The sequence below is a fragment of the Vipera berus genome, assembly GCF_964194415.1.
Source record: "Vipera berus genome assembly, chromosome: 1".
NCBI classification, from domain to species: Eukaryota; Metazoa; Chordata; class Lepidosauria; order Squamata; family Viperidae; genus Vipera; species Vipera berus.
This window is the reverse complement of record NC_138202.1, coordinates 121,338,619-121,362,286: the sequence shown is the minus strand read 5'-3', so window position 1 is coordinate 121,362,286 and position 23,668 is coordinate 121,338,619. Positions and strand designations below refer to the sequence as shown.

The following is a 23,668-nucleotide window of genomic DNA, read 5'->3' as shown; positions in this document are numbered from 1 at the left end:
CACAATTGTACTTAATAAATGTCACATTTTCCAGCCTATTTTTACTCTGGGTAAATGAGTTTCCTGTTCTGCCTCCCCCTCCATCTGCTGTCTCCTGCTTGCCCATTTGTGCAGCTCCTTGGCCACCACTATTTGAAGGCAGCACCGCAATCCATTTCCCTAACACAGCCTGCATAATGGAAGAAAAAGTGAGAAAAGGAGCCCATAGGCAGTCCAGCCAGTGATGGATAGTTAGGAGGAATGAGCAGATTGATTCCTTCAAGCCAGAGAAGGGACACCGGGTTGCCTAGAGGAAATCACCCTCAAAGAATTTTAGATCAGGCAGAGGCAACATCAGTTTCATGTGGCCCGTGGCCTGTGTTTTCTAGCAAAGTGGTTTCTGCGGAACCTGTTGCTCTCCTGTCATATTTGGAAAACAGGAAATGGAAGTGGGAACAGTCTGCTGTATGTCAACCCATCTCTCTTGTATAAATCCTTTGTCCTCTTCACCATTCTGCAATCTCTTTCATTTAATATAACCAGTGCTTTTTGTCCAGTGCTTTGATTGTTTCAAGAGTTTGCATCATTACATTTTTCATTGCCACATTTGCTTCTGTGGAGGGAAGTATTTTGTTAACCTACACCAGCAAAAACTGATATTGATGTCAGTTAAGCTTATCTCTCTATGTCCTACCATGAAGGTCTGCTTCATTTATCATTCATTCATTCATTCATTCATTCATTCATTTCTCCATTTTTCCTGGTAATTCAGGACAACATATATGTTTTTCTCTCCCCTACATCCCATTTACTCACATAATTATCAACTGAGGTAGGTTAGTCCTGTAAAGATTTAATTATTTTACTTTAAAAAATTTATATACCACTTCCTGGTTTACAAGATTGATTAATCCAAGTTCATGTCTCAATCCTCAGTTCATAGAGACATATTTCAGAAGATGAGTGCTGCTCTTGTAGCAAAAATGGCAAAGTGCTGCATGTCACTTTATAGCAATAGTATATTTTATATACATTTTATTTAATATAACATATATTTTATTGTAGCATCAAGGCTACTTCATCAGATGTACAGCATGAATCTGTCCATTCTTTGAAGGCTTCTTAAGGACAAAAAAAACCTTTTATGCCACAACAAATTGTTATCCTACCATAGATACTGTTTGTCTCCATCCTAAGACAATTACATGAGTTCCAATTGCAATTAAGATCTACAATTTATTCATTGATCAATGTGATTGCATGGCTATACTGTTAACATATTCTAACATGTTCAACGTTCTGTGTTTAAAGTAAAAGGCCAGAAATGTGTTTTTTTCTTCCTCCTCCTAGCCTTTACACAATAATGTTTCGAATACCCCTAGATTCTTGTGCTGTGCATCTCATCTCTGTACCCGCATTTATTCATACTTCCATGCATGTACTACTGGTTATTCAAGCCTGATCGTTCTTGGTTCTTTGGTTCTTTGATTGGAATTCAGTCACAGAGTGATATAAATTAATAAAATCTTCTCTGTATTCCAGTTACTTCACAATAGTTTCATTCAATAGCTTCTTTGGCTGTACAATCAGCAAGCGGTGATGTAAAACAAGTGAGCTTTTCTTTTGGCATAAGAGGCAAGGATACATATGGCTTGTACTTTCTTTATGTTTTCTCCCTTCCCTGCAATTCTTGCCTTGTTCTTGTTTGGCTCCACAGTCAATCGCTTCTGACAGTTGTTGGGTCTTGCCGGATCAGACTAATTCATTAGCCTCACATGTGCCATTATTTGCAGGAAAGAAAAGGTGAAGAGGCCACCATGCTTATATCTAGAGGCTGCATCTTGTCTGCCCCTAATCCACCTCTCAGTTATTTAGGAATTGGGAAGAGGAGAGAGCGAAAGGCATCGGAGCAAAGCTGTAGCCGCAGAAAGGCGCCTAGCCTTAGCTCTGCAGTGAGAGAAGGCTGTGCTCCATCCATCAGAGCTGCCCGCAGGCTTGAAAATGCTAATATGCAACCAACAAAGAGGGGGGATCTGTGTCCAAAGCATCTGAATAAGTAACCAGTCCCAGGAGCTGATGTAGCCTCTAGGCCTCTGCACCCCCTTGCTCAGCTCAACTAATCAATTTTGCTTCTCCCGTAAAGGTGCTTTCTGGGTAGGGAATGTTCAGCTCCTGATTCTGATAACCGGGAAAGCCCCATACAGCCTAGAGCTTCTCAAGACTTCCTAATGTGCAGAAAACAGCTTTTACAACTAAGGTATCCCATCCCTGTCATTGGAGAGTTGCTTTGATTTCCTTGTTATTTCATACATCTCTGGCAGCAATTGTATTCAAGCAGGCTGTTTGTAAATGCATTGTGAGGTCTTGATATGGACTCTGCTGAAGGAGGCTGTGACAGATGAGAGGCTACTGTCCCAGCCACAGTATTTTCAAACTCTGCCTTATTTCGAAAGTACCCTATTCCTGTTCATGGCTCTAAAGGTTAATCCCTTAAGGAGAAAGGACTAAAGTGTTTTGTCTGAACTCCACATGAGACTGAAGATCAAGTGTCCTACCTTTACGTGTTCTTCATTGACTGTCTAATTATGTGTAGGCCTTTCAGTCTTCTGCAAATCATAAGGCAATGGACAACCTAATCACAAAGAAGTTTGCTGCTATTGAGAGCCTGCACTCGTCTCTGGACAACCAGGAAAGCAATTGACAGCAGGTAGCGTCTGGGTTTCACAACATCCTTGAGGCTTTCCTGGATTTTTTTTGGAGGTACACCCCATGTCCAGTTTAGGATTTGTAAAAATGTAAGTGCTGAAGGCTCTCAAGAGACCTCCCTTCCAACTGCATGGAACTGACTGGGCTCTCCCTTTCTTTCCTCCACCTCCGCGAAGTAAAAAGCTGGCATGGCCCCCATCTCCTGACAGATATGAATTGTTCCCCAGGAGCAGTTAATTAACTGGGGCAGGAGCGCAACCAGCCTTGGGAGACCAAAAGCCTCATTAACTTCCAAGAGGAGGGGGGAAATGGTTGGCTGGAAATACTGGGACATTTTGCTTCCAGGATATATGTAAGCTGGGTTAGAATGTACCCTGTTGGGCAAGGATCCAAGTCTTTGTCCATGGCAGCAGAATAAAAGAGGCCATTGCCCTTGTCTCCCCATTCTGTTTTCCTTACTCTCAATCACACATGGAGAAGAAACCTCAGGCTGAGAACGAGATACTTGATCTTGAGATTTCCTGAGGAACCCCCAAAAAAGGACCACAGAGAAATCCTGGATTGGCTATGAGTTTTGGCTTATGAGGTTTTGGTGCCTTTGAGTCAGTGTTGATTCCTGGCAACTACTAGAAAAGTCCCAGAGGTTTTCTTGATGGCATTTCTGGAAGTGGTTTGGCATTGGCTCAAGTCAACAAGCTGGCTTTGTGAAACTCATGGTTTTTATCCTGGTGGGTTTTAACCACTATTCCAAACGTGGTCTTAAGGAAGGAATTGGTAAAGAATGATTCCTTGCTTGAGAATGCTAGCCCAGCCCAGAAAGAAGCACAGTCGAGAGCAGAGATGCCAGCAGGCATAGCACCATGCCTATGATTGAGATCAGATTGCTGCCATACATAAAAAAGCTATCTTCCTAATTATATTTAATGAATTGACTTTAAAAGCTCTTATGCTGTTATCTGGGTTAATTTAATATTACACACTTAATAAGCCTGTCTGTGGACTTCCGGTGGCTCCGCGGCGACGGAGGGAGCCTTCCCGGGCTGCCCGCGGCTCAGCTGTTGTTTTTTTCGCCCGAAACAGCGCCGATCAGCTGTTCGGGCGAATCCGAAGCCCCCTCCTCGGGAGAAGAGGAGGGGGCGAGCTCCCAGGTAGGGGTAGAGTTCTCCAGGGCCGCCTGAGCTTATGGCTTGGGCGGCTGAAGGATTGAACTCCCCCGTAGCCTGGGCTGCTCCCAGCTGGCCGTCGCCTCTGCTCCTGATTCTTGGAGCAGAGCCAGCCGTCTGCGACCACCCCTGCCTGAAGGAATGACTATGATTTAAAGGAGCAGGCAGAGCGATACAAGAGGAAATGGTAAAGAGGATTACTATGTTTTACTCTCCAGCTTGATGGACTTTTTTGGATTACAAATCTGAAGTGAAAGTGCGTCATATTTGGTAAAAGATGGCGGCTAAACCACCCCCTAAAACTCTTCGGAGTGCTGGAACTTCTCCCGTGCAACAATCATTATTGCAGGCGCTGCATCCTCCTGATGTATTGACATCAAAGGACTTACAAGATGCTCTTGAAAAATATACCCAGGTAATTTTGGAATCAATTAATATTAGATTTGCACAGATGGAGGAGAAATTGGAGAAATTGGAGGAGAGGATGGAGGAGAGGATGGAACAGAAGCTCAAAGCGATGAGGGTAGACATCTTGACTTCAGTGTGTAAAGTGGCTCGGTGTGTGGAAGAATTGGAGGAAAAGCTAGAAGACTTGACTCAAAAGAATGCTATATTAGAAGCAAAAGTATTGGAGAATGAAAATAAAATGGAAAAGGAACTGTGTCTTGCTGAATATTTCCAGATGCAGTTTGCCATTAGAATTAGAGGCTTAAAGGAGAATACTAAGGAAGATCTAAAGCAGCTGGTTTCTGAGGCTTTTGAAATAGTGTTGAAACAGCCAGCATCTGAAATAAAAGGAGGCATGGACAAAGTGTTTCGTGTGAATTCATGGATTGCCAGACAGAGGAAGTTGCCTAGAGATGTGGTGGTATATTTTGCAAAAAGGGAAACTAGAGATGAAGTTATACAAGCTGCTTATGATACTAAAGTTATGATTGCTAATCAAGAAGTTTTGGTCTTAAAAGAAATTCCTCCAAAGATTCTAAGGAGAAGGAAGGATTTTACATTTCTTGTGCAAGAGCTCAAGCAACGAGATATAAGGTTCAGATGGGAGATCCCAGTGGGGTTGATGGTGACGCACGAAGGTAAAAAGTACCGTTTGGTTACTGTGATGCAAGCGCGTGATTTCTACAATAATGTTTTAAATGCAACGCCATTAACACTTTTGGAAGCTGGAAAGGGATCTGGAGAAGGAGTGCATCAAGAGGCCGAAGATGGTCAGATAGAAGACAACGGTGTTGGAGGAGATCAAGATACAACCTCGTTGGATGAATCTATAAAACAGAGGGTGACGCGTGCTGCTGCAAAACGATCTAAGAAGAGAAAGTAGCAGGAATCGCAGAAGTCTTTGGAACTTTTACGATATAGTCAAGTAGTCAAGTAGGGGAGGGGGGAAAAGATTTGGGTGTAGACGCAATATATTTCTATATTTGGTGGTTTTGTGGAAAGGGTGAGCTTTTTTGGATTAAAGTTCAAGTTTTGTTTGCAATTTTTTTTTTCTCTTTTTTGTTGTGTTTGGAATAATTATAGATGTGGTACTGGAAGAGGAACGGTCGATTACAGAAGAGTTGACTTTAAAGTTTTTTGATTTGGGATCCTTGGTTAATTTGGAAAATTATTTGTAAGAATGTTATATCATGGAATGGATAAAATGGATGGAGTTTATTTAGGATAAGTATAGGGTTGAGAAGGGTTTTTTTTTCTTTTTCCTTTTTTTTGTTTTTAATATATGTTCAATACTATTAAGGTTTGTTCCATTCTATATAAGCTAGAGAGTGTCCTTTTCTTATTCTAGTTTTTTTTTATATATATATTTAATATTGTTAAGGTTTGTTTTATCCTATATAAGCTAGAGAGTGATGGATTTTAGAATTTATAGTTGTTAGTATATGGCTGCTTAGGTTTGCTTTTTTTTTATATATATATACCTTGTATTCAGCTCTGGGAAGTAGGGGGGGGAGGGGGGGAGGTAGGGGGGGGAGGAGGGAGGGGGGAGGAGGGGAGGTAGGGGGGGAGGAGGGAGGGGGAAGGGGGGTTTTTCAAGGGAAAATTGTATTTTAAAACTTTTCAATAAAAAAAAAAAAAAAAAAAATAAGCCTGTCTGTAATACTGTCAGGGCGAATATGAGTACTAGGCCCAAGGAGCCTCCTTTTTGCTACTCTTTCTGCTCCCTCTTTGAGGGAAATAGCCCTATGCAGCTGTGTTTACTTGCCCACCCATTGGGGACAAGAAGCAACCTGGAGCTCTAGCCTGGAGCTGATATCTCTGCCTTTCCCATAATTGCCAGAGCTTAAATTGTGTTGTCGTGGAAATACCCACAACTGAGAAAGAATCCGGTGACAGGGAAGCTGGTAAGCTCAGGATGCCACTGAAAAGGTCCCCAGTTTGATTCTCCCTTAAACTCCTCAGGGAAATTTCTCTGAGGAAAAGTATACTTTGCGACTTTCTGCAAGCGGAATAAAACTACTCTGAAATGTTTGGAGGTCTGTTGAATTCTTCACTGTTTTAGCTCTGGGGATCTCCTATTTCACCTATAAATAGAATCTGTTTTCTTACCAGAATAGCATCAGACTCCTTCCTCTAGTTCTTCTGGAAATCATACTTGGTTTAGGATTCATGGCTTGGGGATTTTCTGGGCTGAGTGTTAGTCCACCTACTTCACAGTCATTTTTTATTTTGTCCTAAATCAAAGGACAACAATTGAAGTCCCTCCCAATATTGCTGAACTGTTCTCAGATCTTGGGACAGATGCAGAGAGTAGTTATGCAGCTTGCGAGAGACTGTAAGTTACCGATCCCTGCCGCAAACCTAGAAAGTAGAAAAAAATTAGAAGTGCACAGTGTCTACTTTCCGTCAACTCACTGTTTTACTTTTACAAGATGAAAATCTGAGAAGTCCAGATAACGCCTGCATAGGTCCTCTTCTGTTCACAAGAAGTGTTCTTTTGGCCCCAGTATGGCTTTTGAGGGTCTGTGGAAATAGACCAGGTTGCTCCCTGGGTCACTTTCTAGCTTGGCAGCTGGCTAGTTTGCTCACTCCCTCACTCCCAGTTGTTTCTCACCCCTGTCTCTTTCCACTTGCCAAGGGAGGGCTTCTCTTGGCAGCTGACTGCCTTCTGGGGTCAAGGCCGCAGGCTTCAGGTTACAAAGACACTGTCATTGTATCTTCTGTTGGGTCACTCAGTACATGTCAAATGCCAGAAGAGCTTCTTAGGACAGACAGCTGATTCTGTTTCACTCTTAAAGGAACAATAAAAACACCATTGCTGAGAACAGTAACCATTTGGTCAAGAGTTGGTACATCTCTTGTCAGTGTGGGGAAACAGTAATGAAAAGCCACTTCCAGATAAATTGGAAAATGATATCCCTTCACAATACTTCAGGAACTGAAAAAAAGAAAGAAAATACAGAGCCAATGAAGCTAGAGGGCAGTTATTGCCCATTAAAGATTTGCCCCCTTTTTAAAAAAACTTCCCTCTCCTTTTTTTGCAGCTTGCCATGTCACTCACAATGGCAGGTGCTCAGAGAGTGTCCAAGGGGACTGGCAGTGGCTCTGTCATATGTGGGAAGAGTAATCTGGGGAGCTGCCAGAGTGAATGCTATGAAGAATGGTGTGCATTTATTTAAGCCCAACCAGAACCTGAAGGGATTAGAGCAGACAGAAATGTGTTTTCCTTCCAGTCATGTATTTTTGCTTGGGGTAAAGTAGAGTGGAGCAATGTTTTCATCTGAACTGAATCAGATGTAATGCAAACCTGTAATGCGGAGATATGAACAGGATTTAAACTTTAAATTTTAAAGGTTTTGGGGCTTACGTGGCCCTGTCCGTTTCTTTTTTCCTCGTGCATTATGATCCCCTTCTTTCCTGCTTTGCATCATATTTTAATTTGTCCTTTCAGGTTTGAAACCATCATTTACCTTGGTCCTACAATGACTGAAAATGGCACTTTGATTTAGTAGATGAAGGGAAGAAAGAATATCTGGACCCTTTTGCAACTCATTTCTTATGTAACACCAAACAATGGTTTGGATCACTGCCAAATAGAGAAATTCTTCCACATTTTACCCTACCGATTTTTATTCAGTTTGATGAAAGATAATTTGCTTAATTATCTTTTCAAGAGAGAAAATAATTTTGGAGAAATTTCCATGGGCCTGTGTGGTATTTTTGCAGTTACTTAATTGTGAGGTGACCAAGGAATGAGTGTGAACATTCATTCCACAAAACCCTCCTATGCCTTCTTGTGTTTCCCCCATTTCAGTTAAACCCCAATGGAAGACAGCAGAAGAAAATTCCTTCCACTGGGTTTTTTAGCAATAATACTGTCACTGCTAAGAGGGAGTCTTGCATTTGAGAAATTTATAGGAGTTTTGAGAAACATGAAACATTCTGAAAGGGCAGTGGTTTTCAGCTGTAATTTGAACCAATTAATAGCATTAGATTAGCCATAATGAAACACTAGCCATAAGTTAAGTCTGCTGTGTTTCTCTGCGATTTGGATAATTATTTATTATCTTTAATAATTCTGTGACATTATTCCACAATGTGTAAAATAGAGGTTGACAGTCTCAGCCTAATTTTCAAAGCAAGTGACCAGACCTCTGGCAAAAATAATCTGTTCTGTCTCAAGAAGCTGGTATGACTCAGAGGCTGGTAGAAAAAGAAACAACAAGAGGAAATTGCTGGACCTATCCTCCATTGCTTTGAATCAGTCCTAGCCAGTAGACAACCACAGCAGATTAACTTACATCCAAGAGAAGATGAGCTTGGCAGAAAAGTAGATCTCCGTCCATTTTAAAGAGTGAGCATCAAATAAATAAGTCAGGCGCATATGGAATCTAAACCTCATGGTGGTCTTATTATAAGAAGTGATGATCATATGAGACAAGTCTCCATAGTTTGTTTCCCTTATGTGCTGAGTAATTAACACCATTGTAAGATAAAGCAAAGGGACGCGGTGGCTGAGTGGGTTAGGACGCTGAGCTTGTCGATCAGAAGGTCGGCAGTTTGGCGGGTCGAATCCCGAGTGCCGCATAACAGAGTGAGCGCCTGTTACTCGTCCCAGCTTCTGCCAACCTAGCAGTTCGAAAGCACGTAAAAAATGCTAGTAGAAAAATAGGGACCACTACGGTGGGAAGGTAACAGCGTTCCGTGCGCCTTTGGCGTCTAGTCATGCCAGCCACATGACCACAGAGACGTCCTCGGACAAGCGCTGGCTCTTCGGCTTTGAAACGGAGATGAGCACCGGCCCCTAGAGTCGGAAATGACTAGCACGCATGTGCGGGGGAACCTTTACCTTTACCTTTAAGATAAAGCAAATTATTCTTATTCTGCTGCTGTAATATAGAAACATGTGATGGGATATACATACCATGATTCTAGGAAATAAACTTGCAACAACTGGGTGATGTTGGCTTTAAAATACTGTATGTCATGTGTGAGGTCTTAGGGGAGAACTGTTAATCTAATGTTCATGGTCTTGTGAGTGGAGAATGATTCATGACTTTTGTGTATTTCTTCATTAACCCAAGATCAATTAACTAAAGTTTGTTTAGTCGTGCAAGATTAAAAGATTGGTGCAGATTATTATAGTAATAGTAATACTATACGCAGTCCTCAACTTACAACAGTTCATTTAGTGACCGTTCAAAGCTGCAATGACATCAAAAAAAGTGACTTCTGATCGTTTTTCACACTACCTACCATTGCAGCATTCCCATGGTCACATGATCAAAATTAAAATGCTTGGCAACTGATTCATATTTATGACGATTGCACTGTCCTGAGATCATGTGATCCCATTTTATATCATTCCAACAAGCAAAGTCAATGGGGAAGCCGGATTAACTTAATAACTGCAGGGATTCGTTTGACTGTGGAAAGAAAGATTGTAAAATGGGACACAACTCACTTAACAAATGTCTCACTTAGCAACAGAAAGTTTGGGCTGAATTGTGGTTGTAAGTCGAGGACTACCTGTATATTAAATACTGAATACTAAATATTAAATGCTAAATGCTAAATACGATACTAATTTTTTTTGTACTTGCACTTCTTTTGCACTCACCCACTTTCTAGGGCTGACTGGCCCAAGGCCACCCACGTGGCTTTGTACCTAAGTCGGGAGTCCCGTGGCTTCCTGATTTCTAGCCCAAATAAGATACCTTGACTCTGTTGGAAGGAGGCAACAGGCACACATGATTGGTGACTAGGAAACGGACTGAAAATCAGCTGCCAAAAACGCCAGTTACTAATAAGCAACTCCATAGTGGGAAAGTTACCTTTTATCTTCTCTCTGGCCAAGGGATCTTGTGCAAGTATCTCAAATAATAAAAGTGTAAGTTAACAACCCTTTAAACACTAGCTTTTGGTGATTTTTTATTATTTGAATGTGTGTGTGTGTATGTATGTGTGTATCACCTTTTCACGAATATACTTCTTTTCAATTAAACTGTATGATGGCCATAAAATGCACTGAAGTATGGCTGATTCTCACAGAAGCAGAGGGAATGCAGAAGAAACTGGGAACAGGAAAGTGTCCCCAAGCCCTTACCTGATTCAGAGGAGAATGAATAGTGTGTATGTCATCTGGGGGAATGGAGGGGGGAGGCATTGAGAAATGTTTTCTAAGAATGTATCTGTATCACACAGAATTGGTGCCAAATATTTCCAGCTGTGGGCTGAATTTTTGGACTTGGGACTTCTTGGCATTCTTTTCAGGATGGAAATTGGTGCAAAGTATCACAACTTGTAAATTCGTAGGAGACAAGCACGTTTCTGAACTGGGGGTGGGGGGTTTCCCCAAATCACTGGAACTGAGTGTGTGGCAGTGTATCTCTCATTAAGCACTTCATACAGCATTGTGTGCAGAACAGAAGGTTTACAGAGCTGCACTAAATGACGCAAATGGTTTGAGGGCCGTAAAGAGGGACGGTTTTATGTCACACGACTCTATAAAGCACGGCTGTTCTGCCATTGATGAGATATTGGGCTTTATTTATAGAAGGCCATGATTGTGCTAGAGGCCGGCGTACTCTGAACACCAGCCAGAGCCTGGGGATAAGAGGGTAATTCATTTCCATGCAGCTGCTGTCTTCATTTTCACACATTAAAGGGGAAAAATTAACAAGTTTACAGGCAGTCAGGTGGAAAAAACAATAATTGTTTAAAACTGTGTTACCTCCCCCATTCTGAAACACAAATTGCTGGAGTCTTCCAACATACCTGCAGCACCAAGATAACAAAAGGCCAAAAGGTCATGCCACAACCTAGCTATCTAGTCTATATTCTTCCCTCTTCTTTCCTCTTTTTTTCCATTCAGGTTGTGTAGAGTTTTGGTGCTTTGGCAGCCCATGATTAAGACGTGTGCAAAGGAAGGCATTCTTGAATGCACATTGTGCAGAATCAGGAAATCTCACTTATAAGCCATAGGATCATGTCATATTACCCAATAGTAGGGAAATAAAAATTCAGTAGCAACCCTAGGCATACATTTCATCCACAATCCTTCAGGCCTTGTTCAAGAAAACCATTTTCAGAATCAGACTAATGCTTTCTGTACCTCATGGCCTTCAGGCAGAGGGGGAAAGCTTTATTTGCTGCACATATGAACAAAGAGGGTACCAGAAAAAGCATTACTGTTAACAGTGACTTTTCCCCAATTCTCCCTTTGATGATCCAAATGGGATCCATGCCTGTGATGTTTTCTTTGGGAAATATAATTATGTATAAAAATTAAAAACTAACATCTACTCTTGTCTCAAGGATCAGACCAGCTTGTATAAACGTAATTAAATTGCTCGGCCTCACCTACATCTTCTCTTGTTTTCTGCTAGGCTATCAGGGATTTTATAGAAGTACCTAGCTGTTTTGAATGCTTCACCTATTCACTCTCATGTTATCCTTTTGCACATGAGGTAACGTGAACCGTACATATCTGTAAAATACATAGACTTTATATCTATGATAGTAATAAATATTGATATCTTGCTTTTCAATAATGCTATACTCAGTATTCCTGGGCATTGATCATCAATTTAGGTTCACCCATGTGATCACATCACATGCCTTCAAATAATTCCATGATGGAACTATCATCTACATGTATTTGTTTATTATTTGGTATCCACTTTTTCTTTAAGGAATTCAGAATGTTATAGAGTGCTCACTTCACAAAATGTCAATATTTGATCAATGGTCAGTTGTCTGATACTCCATTTTCTCCCTCAGTGCAAAATAGGTTTGAATTTAAACTTGTAACATTAACATTAATTTAATAGCAAAGGAGACAGAATTCTCTGAGCACCTTAGTTTGTTTCTATATTGGCATCAGCCCCTCCCTCAGTCAGGCTATTCATTGACCCATCTTCCAAGACAACGGGATGGGATCAGAGGGGTGTGTTACCCATCTCAATTAGTTACTAGTAGATTTATTTTTATCCAGCTTTATTCAGATCATGGTCCCATCTGCAACCACTCCCCATCTGGAAGTGGTTGCCTCACGTGTGACAGGATTCTGAGGAATCTGTCATCGCCCAAAATGAGAACAATTGTTTTTAATGTATTACCTGATTTCTAGGTATGACTTGCATCAGTTTTACCTGGGATACAGGTTTCTTTAAAATAAATGCATGAGAAATGAGTTCCTAGGATTATTTTTTGAAGAGTGAAATTATTTTTAAAATTTACTGAATGAAAATATCCTGTCTTTCTATTTCAGTTAAGATTGCAGGTCTTCATGTCATCTTGTAACCCCCCTTTCTTTTGGGGTTATAAAAACATTTAACAACCAAACAGAAATAGGGAGACTAGATCTCATTGCTTATATAAAAGTTCTTGGCTCCATGTAACTCTTTAAGGGCTATGATGAAAAAGTAAGGAGAGTTGTGGTTCCTATCACCTTGGCAATTATACGCCATGAGAAGAAGGATAGGGTGGCTTCATATGGGAGAGGGCATTCCAAGAGAGAATTATCCTGACCTCCACACAATTCTCACTGACCCAGATATCACAATATCCTTTGAGTTCTCTGATGGCAGCAGGAATCTTCTTGAGAGAGTTTGACAACAGAAGATGGAAGGAGAGATGTAAACCTGATCCCAGAAAGTTAATGACAAAAAAAATCTAAAATTGTCAGCTGTCGTATTTTGTACTTTAATCATCTTTCTTCTCCCCTCCCCATCCCACCTCAAATGACCCTAAAATAATTGCAGGTCTAAAACCCCAAATGGCTTGGCTTTTTCATGTGGTTATTTTGATTCATGTTTAGTTTTTTCTAAGATTATCTACATTGTTTTAATTGTTGCTCTGTTTGTATGCCACCCAGAGATATATTATGTGAGATGGGCAGCCATATAAATGTGGTAGATAAATTAAATAAATAAATGAGTGAGTTGATTAGCTGGAAAAGCCAGTTTCCTGACATGAACATATTCTATTCTGAATGTAATCAAACTGCCATTGCTCCTTGTCTAAAAAAACATCATAGAATGAGGTAGATTCTGAATTATTCTGAAATGTAATTGTAGTCACTAAAATTCAGAATCTGGACAACAATACTGAATCTCCATAAGAGACAGACTTTGGCTTCATGGGAGATTGGGACATTTTTGTGATATCACCCACTGGCCTATGACAATTGAGATATTTCTATTGTTGTCAGTTGTCTGATACATTCTGGCTTAAACTGTTCCTTTCTCATTGTTCTAGAAAATCAAAGTCTTGTTAAAATTGTTCCAGTTCAAGGTACTGCCTTCCCTACCTTCCTTACTTTTTTTTCTCTTTAATTATCCTATAGCAGTTTTACCCTGTCTTTGTCTCTTGTATTAATTGATATTCTAATACTATTGCTGCATTCTTATTGTGACTAAATTTATACCCTGCTTTTCTGCTTATATAATCATTCAAGGCAGTTCTCAAAAAATACAAAATATTAAATGCAACAATAAAGGCAATACAGTTCCAATCAAAATTAAAATCAAGTCAATTAAAATCAGTGTAGCAGCTAAAAGCTTGGCAGAAGAAATTAGTTTTTGCCATTTTGCTAAACACAGGGACAGTCAGGGCTAAATGTATTTTCATGGGAGAGCATTGCATGGCCTAGTGTCACAAAGAAAAAAGTCCTCTATTATGGACCAAAAGGCCAAAACATTTGGCAAAGGGGTTTATTCAGAAAGGCCTCTCCTGATGAAATGATACATCCCCATGACTACTGTTCAATTGCCCTTCTATATACCCCTCCCTCCCTTTCTTCCAAAGCTTGTCAAAGCTGTGCAAGAGAATTACGTATGTAAAGATGCCATTTACTTCCACATATACACACTGAAGCTAATTTTCTAGGTTGTTATTGTTACTCTTTATTTCCTTCTATAATTACTCCAAACAACTTGGTTCCTTTCAGCAGCTGCAGCCCATTGATCTGACATTTTCAGCAGGCTAGCCACAAGAACTTAAATCTTTTTCCTGAGTGGGAGCACTGTTATACATATATAGCCAATCATAACTCTTACTCTAAAGGATTGCTTTTTCCTTGTGTCTGCACCTGCATTCACAGGCATTAAGCTCAATCTGATGCTTCATTGTCCCCTTTCTCAATTTGTTTGGGTCATTTGAGGAAAGCTCCCAATGACCTGCTTCAAATGGTCTTAGGTAAATTGTATTTCTCCCCACACACACACACACAAACACACCATATCTCTCAGTTGCTATTGAAATCAGATGTTTCTAACACATACTGGTAGTGTTGCCTTCTGGGATGAAGATGATCATAGATCCTTGTTCTTTGTATCTTATCTTGTAATCAGTTTCTCCTAAATTGGAAAGGGCTGTTGATCCTACCTCACTGCTACTTAATTTTCTTAAAAGCTTTTAGTTTCAAGATTGTCAAGAGAACTTCTGAGAAAATTGCTTTCCTGGTAGCCATCCTCCCATTTATTTCCCTCCTCCCCTCCCTTGGGACCTTATTTAACACTCACTTCTTCCTTTTGTTTTGCTAGTTCTGCACACCGACCAGTGAGGCAATACCAGAATTGCAGTGGATTCCTTTTTACTTGGCAGTGAGTTGCTTTAGCTAGTCTTTACTATAGCTAGCAGACAGTTTAGTTATACTATATACTAACACTCTTGTTTATATGGCTTGGTGAAGATCAGGTTAAGAAAGGCAACAAACTTGACAAAATAATATTCATCCAATGTCCAGCATAAGTAGGGATTAACACCAGACAATCAAGCAGAAAACAATACCCTAATCAAGGAACTTCCAAAGATAAAACCACCAACATCTTGAACACTGTATTTGAGCAGAGAGCAAAGGCCACGCTCACTCACACTGAAGACATTACCTAATTGGGTGGTAAAATATCTACAAGCAAACAGCCAAGCTCAGAGAGCACCAAGGACCCCACAATTGTTCACGCTTAGCACATCTTATCCACACTTTTTTAAATAAATTGTGCTTCTTCCTTTTTGCAGACAGTTGTTCCTGAGTGGGAGCACTGTTATACATATATAGCCAATCATAACTCTTACTCTAAAGGATTGCTTTTTCCTTGTGTCTGCACCTGCATTCACAGGCATTAAGCTCAATCTGATGCTTCATTGTCCCATAGCATTCCAAATATTGTTAAGATGAAACCTACCTTCTCTAAATGGGATTAATTATAAATGTTAGGAAAATATGTTAAGATGTGCATTTTTTATTTCTTTTTGGAACATTTCCTTAAAACATTTTGAAAACCAGTTTTGGTTTTAGCCACTGAAATGACAGGGGAAAAATAAACAATGTCTAGTAGAATTGGTAAATAATCAGGTGGACAGTAATGTCTAGAATTCTGTGCTTTCTATTGATATCCTGTAGTCACAATCATGACAGCATCCTTTAAACATACAGTAGTTGGTTGTGCAAATGTGTTGTTATTAATGTAATCTCTGCAGACAATAATCTCAAAGTGAACATACACTACAAGGAATGGGGATGCTTTGAATGTTCATCCTCATGTGATATTGACAGTGCTTGAGGTAAATTCACTCTGCTGCTGCACTTCAGAATTTGATTTTGTAAATGTAATGGCTTTAAATATCCAGCCTAATTGATGTAAACACCTTCCTTCTTCTTCTACTTCCTTTTTTCATGGGGGAAGGGCAAAATCAGCCTGAAGAAGAGTTCTGGAAAGTTCAGAAGCTTGCACACATTTTGTTTTGTAAATAAGATGGATCATAAAAAGAGTATCAACAAATAACTACACTTAGGTGATTTATCTGAGCTCTGAAGAAAGTTGGGCATGTTTAGTTCAGGGCTATAGGCTACACGTGGGAGTCAGTATACATTCCACAAGAGGGCAATAACAAACTACTACTGTACGGTTGCTAAGAAAATTAAATAGATGTATCCATGAAATCTCAAGAAATCAAGTTCAGCTTTATTTAATAATAGTATTACTCCTGCATTGTGATTTATCTTCAAGTGTACAGATCTCTTGAGAAGGATGGTTGCTCCATTCTGTCACTCTTATGTCTCTATTCTTAGTCCCAAGGTCTAGCTTTGCTAATGCCCATACTGAAAACATGGAAAAGATAGGAAGGGGTGATCTGTCAACTCTGTCTGTTGACAAATAGGAAGTATCAGGTCTGAGATGGAGCAAGAGTCTCCAGTCTATAATTTGTCAGAATGCTTAATCTAATCCTACTTGCCTTCAAGGGACATCAATAGATGTGACAAGAAAGCATTTATTTGTACTCTTTACCACCTTCTTGAACTAAATATGAATCCAAGAGAAGGGCTGAATAGGTCAGCTTTTCCATCTCATTGGGATAGAATGGTTTGGGTTGCAGAGGGGACAAGCATGAGCCATATAGGAATTTGCTGGCCACATGCTTAGTGAGATCAGTGACCCCCTGATCAGGAAGGAACTCATCTCAGCTGCTGCCCTGCCCTTGTTTCCAATCGCAAGGAGAGAAGGGTGGCAGCCCTCTTAGAATACAGTAGAGGGATGCAAATGGGAGCATGATTGATGCAACCATTAATTTCCCCCTTTCTTGGCCACAGATGCTGCCAAAATAGCCTCAGCAAGAGAAGGCTCCTTGCTGTGAAGCAGCTTTGCTGTGGCCATGCCCTATCATGGCCTCTTGACTTCCTGTTCTCTTTTCCCCTCCTCCCCATTTGCATCTATACACAGCCTGGGAGCTACTAATAACCAGCTCTCTTCTGCAGGGAGCACAAGGGTGATAAATAATCTCCAAACAGAACAATTAAGGCTGCATGTGGCGGACTCTCGCTCCCCACCTCCCCCTCCATATTCCCACCAGCTCTTGCGCATGGAGTCCAAGACTCCTAAGGCAGCGAGAATCCCTCTTCATTAATCAAAGATCAGCTACAATTACACTCACTAATTATTTGCAAAGACTCTTTTGTATTTTCTGTCTCTCCAGCAAAATGCTGATTGGACTCTGCAGAGGCTCCACTGCCCTTGGAGAATGAGGACAGAGGAATGAGAAGTGGGGGGTGGGGGTGGAGAAGCTGTCCAAAATAGCCCAATTCTCTGGTCCTAACTCTCCATCTATGGTAGTAACAATGCTGAAGTAGGCAAGTCTTCCTTGCATGCATGGTGAGATCATGTATATGTATAAGTCAAACAAGTCCTCTACAGACTCCAGGCCAGGATGAGTTCACCTCACAGGTAGGAAAAGATTGGTAATAGCATTCTAATTAAAATAACCAGTTATAGCTATTTATTTTTTGCTAATTTTATTTTTCCTTGTGGAGTAGAAAAATAAGCAGCTTGGCTAACAATGTCTGCTCAGTCACTTTTAGTTATCAAATGTCACTAAGGAATACTTAAGTATTTTTGCACTAGCTTCTATACTCATTAGGCTAAGAGCTTATTTTCCTCCTAAAATAAAAATAGAATCTCAGGATAAGAGGAAATCTGGCATAGGTGCAGTTTATTTATGTACCTACTCTATCTTTTTGTGTACGTGTAAAGGTATATTTTTCCAGACATTAAAAATATATATAGAAAAGGGTAATAATTTAAATAATCCTAAGAAAAAAGACTAATGCACTTTGGGTTTTTTTAATTTATGAGGGAGAATATGATGAAAGTTTTTTACAGATAGGCGTGAAACTGGCAGTGCAGGTTTTTCTCTCTTACCCCTAATGCTACAATATTAGTTCATACTGTAAAACTAATTGGCCACCAATTTAAGCAGTGAAATAACTTTCCTCTAGGCATAATTGTTAAAATTCACTACCGAAAGATCGCTACTGGATTAGCCATCTTAAAAGGAGTTTGGACATATTAATGGATGACAAAGATTATCAAACATAGCTGAGGTATGTATAGTTATGACAACTCGGCAGAAACTCCATTTTCAGAGGCAGTATGTTTACTATCTGTTGCTGCAGGATACTAACAGGGAAGAACTATTGTTTTGATGTCTAGTGCACCACTGTGAAAAAGAAGATACTAGCCCATACTGACTTGTGAGCAGATCCTGAAGTTCTAAATTACTACTGAAGCAGAATAACAACTTGTGTTTCTAAGAATACAGGCTACTTTGAACTCTCAAATGGAATTGCTACCCCCGGTTATGGTTTGGTCTCACTCTATCCCGTAGTTCATTCTGGGCTTTCCATACACATTTATTGCAGTCCAAAATGCCTGGTGTCTTGCTCAACATTGCCATTTTCTGATATCATCACATGTTTTCCAATAACAGCTCAACCAAGCATTCTCTGGACAGAAATAGTTTCATTATTTGACTCAGGAAGGTTGGTAATGACTGAATGGAGCTGTGACTGATTTGATGTACACTATAAGCTAGGCAACACACAAGCCATCTGTTTCAGACAAGAAAAATAGAGGAGAATATTGCCCAAGACTTTGTGCGTTGTTTTGGACATTTATTATTTTGCTTTGAACAAACATTCAAATGTAATGGGTAAATACTCAAGCAATAAACTATAAGAATGGGTAGAAATGAGTGAATAAGCATTATGGATGCTTATTATGTCTAACATGGAATGCCTTGGTTGGAAAAAAATAAAAAAATGGGCATTGCCAAGAAACCAAAAGACAGGGGCATATCTGCAACATGAATTGCTCTGATATAAACCTTTGTTAATCTACTTTCTGTCACCCTTCTGGCCTTCTAACAGTAACAACATAACAGAGTTGGAAGGGACCTCGGAGGTCTTCTAGTCCAACCCCATGTCAAGCAAGAGACCCTGTACCATTCTGGACAGATGGCTGTCCAATCACTTCTTAAAAACTTCCAGTGTCAGAGCACAACTTCTGGAGGCAAACCATTCCACTGATTGTTTGGTCAGGAAATTTCTCTTTAATTCTAAGTTAGATCTGTCTTTGATAAGCTTCCAACCATTACTTTTCATCCAGCCCTTGGGTGCTTTGGAGAATAGGTCAACCCCTCTTCTCTGCGGTAGCCCCTCAAATATGGAAAGACTGCTACAGTATTAAGTCACCTCAGCAACCTGAAACAGTGAAATAGCCACTCGGAACCGGTTCCCTCACAAAAGGAAAAACTGGGAGCCGCAAAAAATGTGTGCGCATGCGCGTACATGCGCGCATGCGCAGAACAGGGTTTGACTGAAGAGTGGAGCCAAGGCGAGATACGCACCTACCCTGCATATTTGAATTGATTGGTTGAACTTTTTTAGACTCACTTTTTTTTTTTGAGTACACATAGGAGAGGACTGGGAGCCGCAGGAGACGGCTGAAAGAGCCGCATGTGGCTCCAGAGCCGCGAGTTGCAGACCTGTGGGCTAGACATACCAAATTCCTGCAATCATTCATCATATTGGCTCGATTTTAAGTAAATTGCCTTAGTTCTCTAGCACCTGCTAAGTATGGCCATTGACCACAGCAAGAGATGCTTTCTATTTGCTTTCATGTCTTTGTAGAATTTATTTTTTTTAGTCCGTCATTGCCTCCTTTCAGTGTTGTCCAGCGAGGTTTTCCAAATGGTTCAGGATTTGTAGGGATCCAGTCCTGACCATGCAAAATATTTGGTAGTTCACTATGATGTGTTGCTGGACCCTTTGAGGCAAAAATGATGATAATAATAATAATAAGTTGGAAGGGACCTTGGAGGTCATCTAGTCCAACCCCCTGCTCAGGCAGGAAACCCTATACCATTTCAGGCAAATGGCTATCCAGTCTCCTCTTAAAAACTTCCAGTGTTGGAACATTCACCACTTCTGGAGGCAGGTTGTGTCAAGAATTAGACCCTGCAGTTCAGATCCTCAGTCAGAGAAACCTCAGTGAATATAAAATATTATAATAAAAGTACTGACTAGAATTTAGCCATACAGATACATTGTTAGAGTTCTTCCTTATCTTCAATTTGTTTCCAGTTCAAAGTGCTGGTTTTACCCTGTAATTATAAAACCACTCATAGCTTGGGAACCCAATATCTGAAGAAATGCCCTTATATTCCTACCCCTACTCTAAAATTATCCTCAGAGGGCCTGCTTTGGATGTCATCTCATGCTGAGCTATGGTTCCTTCATTATACCCAGGAATAGAAACGTTTCAGTGATAGCTCCTCAATTTTGGTATGTCCTTCTCAGTCCTGTATCTTTGGCTTTGCTCTCTTTTTGAAAACAGGCAAATTGTTAATGAACATTATTAGTATTCATTCTGCTATAACGTTTAACTTTTTAGTGGCATCTTTGTATTAATGCTTATGTTTTGATCAATTGTTTTAAGCCATTATCTTCAATACGAGAGGGTTTTATGCAGGGCTTTTTTTCTGATAGAACGCTCAGAACGGAGTTCCGGCACCTTTTTTGGGATGGAACCTTGTAGGGTAGGCAAGGCGGGTTGTATGACATGTGTGAGTTCCGGCACCTTTTTCTTTTACAAAAAAAAAGCACTGGTTTTATGTAACTGAAGATAGCTTTCATATATTTCAATCACCCGGCTGTTTTATGACTCATGGACTTCAACTCCCAGAATTCCTGAGTCAGCTATGCTTCAATTCTGGGAATTGAAGTCCATGAGTCATAAAAGAGCCGAGGTTGCCTACCCCAGCTCTAGACAGAATAGTCAGGGATAAAAGGCGCTATTGAGCAGGATTGCCTCACATTTGCAAAAGCCTAGATCTGCTGCAAGTTCACATTTCTTTTACTATTGCGGTCCCTCCAAAGGAAGTCCATGTGGATGAACTTGTGGGATCAGAAGAAATCTGCCATTCATATTATCTATGTCCATACTCTCTCTTACACACTTTCTCCATTATTCTCATAACTTCCTGCAATGAGATACACTCCCAGTGAGATATGCTCACAAACCTTATATACACTTGCCCCAGGAATCACTTTGATAAAATGTGTAGTGGTAGGGCAACGCACTGAGTATAGAGGATGGCCTTGAAGGGCAGAGAGATAATCCGTTGCCAAGACAACAATCAAATAAACAAGGCTTTAGCCCAGACCAAGAAAGTGGATTATGAAAACAACTTGGACAGTTCCCCCCATCCCCCATTAACTTGAGGATAAAAAGGGGAGGAAGAGAAGCACATTCAAAATATCAAGATTTTGTTACTATAGCTGTTCTAATAAAAGTAGCCTCCATTGCTGTGGAAGAACCAGAGAACTGTCTATAGAGGGCCAGAAAAGAACAATCAAAGTAATTGGGGCTGTAACAATTTGGCTGTGCAGAGCATTTACAATGTTTGGAGGATTTCTTTTAGCTTAGAAAAAAGGTGCATAATACAGAACATTACAGAAATGGGCATAATTAAGCATGGTATAGAAAAAGTGGAAAAGGACATTTTTTTATCACACAGTAGGAAACTCCAAGGCCATTTAATAGAGCCAAATAGTGGGTGATTTAATGCACAAAATGGAATGGCCATTTTTATGTAACACACAGTGAAACTTTGGAGTTTGTTATCATAACTATCAGTTCAAACAACTTCAGAGATGGTAATACATGTATTTAGGATCAGGTTATCAGAGGTTACATTTCATGATGACTATGTATTACATTCAACATCCAAGGCAGTAACCCTCTGAATATTAGTAGGAGAATGATACCATGTTCGTTTCCTGCATGTAGCTTCCCACACAGAATGGTCATAGGATGTTGGATTTGGTCTCATTGCATGAAGACTGAAGATGCCCACTACAAATCTACCAAAGGCAAAAGGGATATACATCAGGGAGCAGTGCTCTCAAAATTGTTCCTCTAACAAAGGTATATTGTGTTTTCCCTGGAGACTGAGGCTTCCCCACAGTATACTAACAGGTTTTTAGTACATCAATAAAAAATGAATGTTTGCACTATCAATTTCAGTTATGAGGCTGTTTATTCACACATCTTTGATTTTACACATAACTGTACCAATGAAATGCAGAGCAAGCAATTTCTTTTCTTTTTCAGGTATATGCTTCCTGTATTTGTGTACAGGTAGGTGTATTGCAACCAGTTTTGGTCTCCACACTATAGAAAAGATGAAGGACGGTTACAGGAACTGGGCGTGGCTAGTCTAGTGAAGAGAAGGACCAGGGGAGACCTGATAGCAGTGTTCCAATATCTGAGGGGCTGTCACAGAGAGGAGGGGGGGGGGGTCAACCTATTTTCCAAAGCACCTGAAGGCCAGACAAGGCATAACAGATGGAAACTGATCAAGGAGAGATTCAACCTGGAAATAAGAAGAAATTTTCTGACAATGAGAACAATCAACCAACAGAACAGTTTGCCTTCAGATGCTGTGGGAGCTTCATCACTGGAAGCTTTCAGGAAGAGACTGGACTGCCATCTGTCGGAAATGGTGTAGGTAGGGTCTCCTGCTTGGGCGGGAGGCTGGACTAGATGACCTACAAGGTCCATTCCAATTCTATTATTCTAATTCTAAATTCTATCTAACTAAACCCAGCAGACTCTTCCATTCAACTCAGATGGTACACATCTGATTTTCTAAGTCAAATTGGAAGAACTGGCCTGAAATAAATGTGTATATGCATGTCTCTTAGGTGGATGCTTTTGCAGAAGCAGCTTGGACTATTATCAGTTTGAAGTTAATTAAGGCCATGTCAGATGATAACAGAAGAGGATGTTGGCAAAGGGAATAGGTGGAACAGGGATGGCAAGTGGGGGAACTCTGGCCTGGGGAGGAGGTAGCAATGCTGAGCTGAAGTCTGTAAAGCCACATGCTTGCAAGACTGGGAGTGCCAAAAATACCACAGTGATCAAGGGTCTTGTAGACCGCAGAGCAAGTACTTGCTGTTGTCAGGGCTAGGGTAAAATAAAGTATATATCACTGAAGGGGCAAAGTCTAACATGAGATTACTGAATTATAATGAGAAAGAGGAAACCAAAATCTTTATTCCTCTCTTCTATACATTTCTGCCATGAAATGCAAATTTATCTGCAATCTTGCTCATATTTCAAGCTTGGATACAGCTAGTGAGCCCCACATAGATAGTGGGAAGATTAAAACCAAAAGCTTCAATCGCTTTGCTCTTACCCAAGTGCTAAGGTTTTGGGTTCTTTTTGGTCTTGTCTCAGAAACTGATCCTCCTGACCTAAATGGTCCTTTATGGCTTTCTGTACCACCTATACTAAGGTGTCACCCAGGGTCATTCTCAATACTCTAGGTCTCCATTTTAGCTGCTTTGGCTACATTTTTCATTGTTACATCAACTCTCTACTTTTATAAATAAGTTCTCATCCTTCTTCCAATCACTTGCTCTTTTTCATATACTGACATTTCCACCGTCCACTTAGTTTAACTAATCAGTCAACATGGTCAACTAATCAGTCAACATCCTTTCTTTTATGCCCCATATTTGCTCTGTA

General features: G+C 40.3%; 1 protein-coding gene across 7 annotated transcripts in view; it reads left to right on the top strand.

Annotated features, from left to right (window-relative positions):
* ASIC4 (acid sensing ion channel subunit family member 4) overlaps positions 1-23,668 on the top strand; it is a 107,786-nt gene that overhangs the window by 5,600 nt on the left and 78,518 nt on the right. For 5 of the 7 annotated variants that reach the window (XR_014025853.1, XR_014025854.1, XM_081323144.1 and 2 more), the window contains one exon: positions 22,250-22,276. The exons of the other annotated variants lie outside the window; for them this stretch is intronic. Coding sequence is in view for 3 of the 5 variants with exons in the window: in XM_081323144.1 (XP_081179270.1) it covers positions 22,250-22,276 (27 nt within the window). In the remaining 2 variants the exon portion in view is untranslated. The remainder of the gene's footprint in view (positions 1-22,249; positions 22,277-23,668) is intronic. 7 annotated transcript variants of the gene reach the window in all.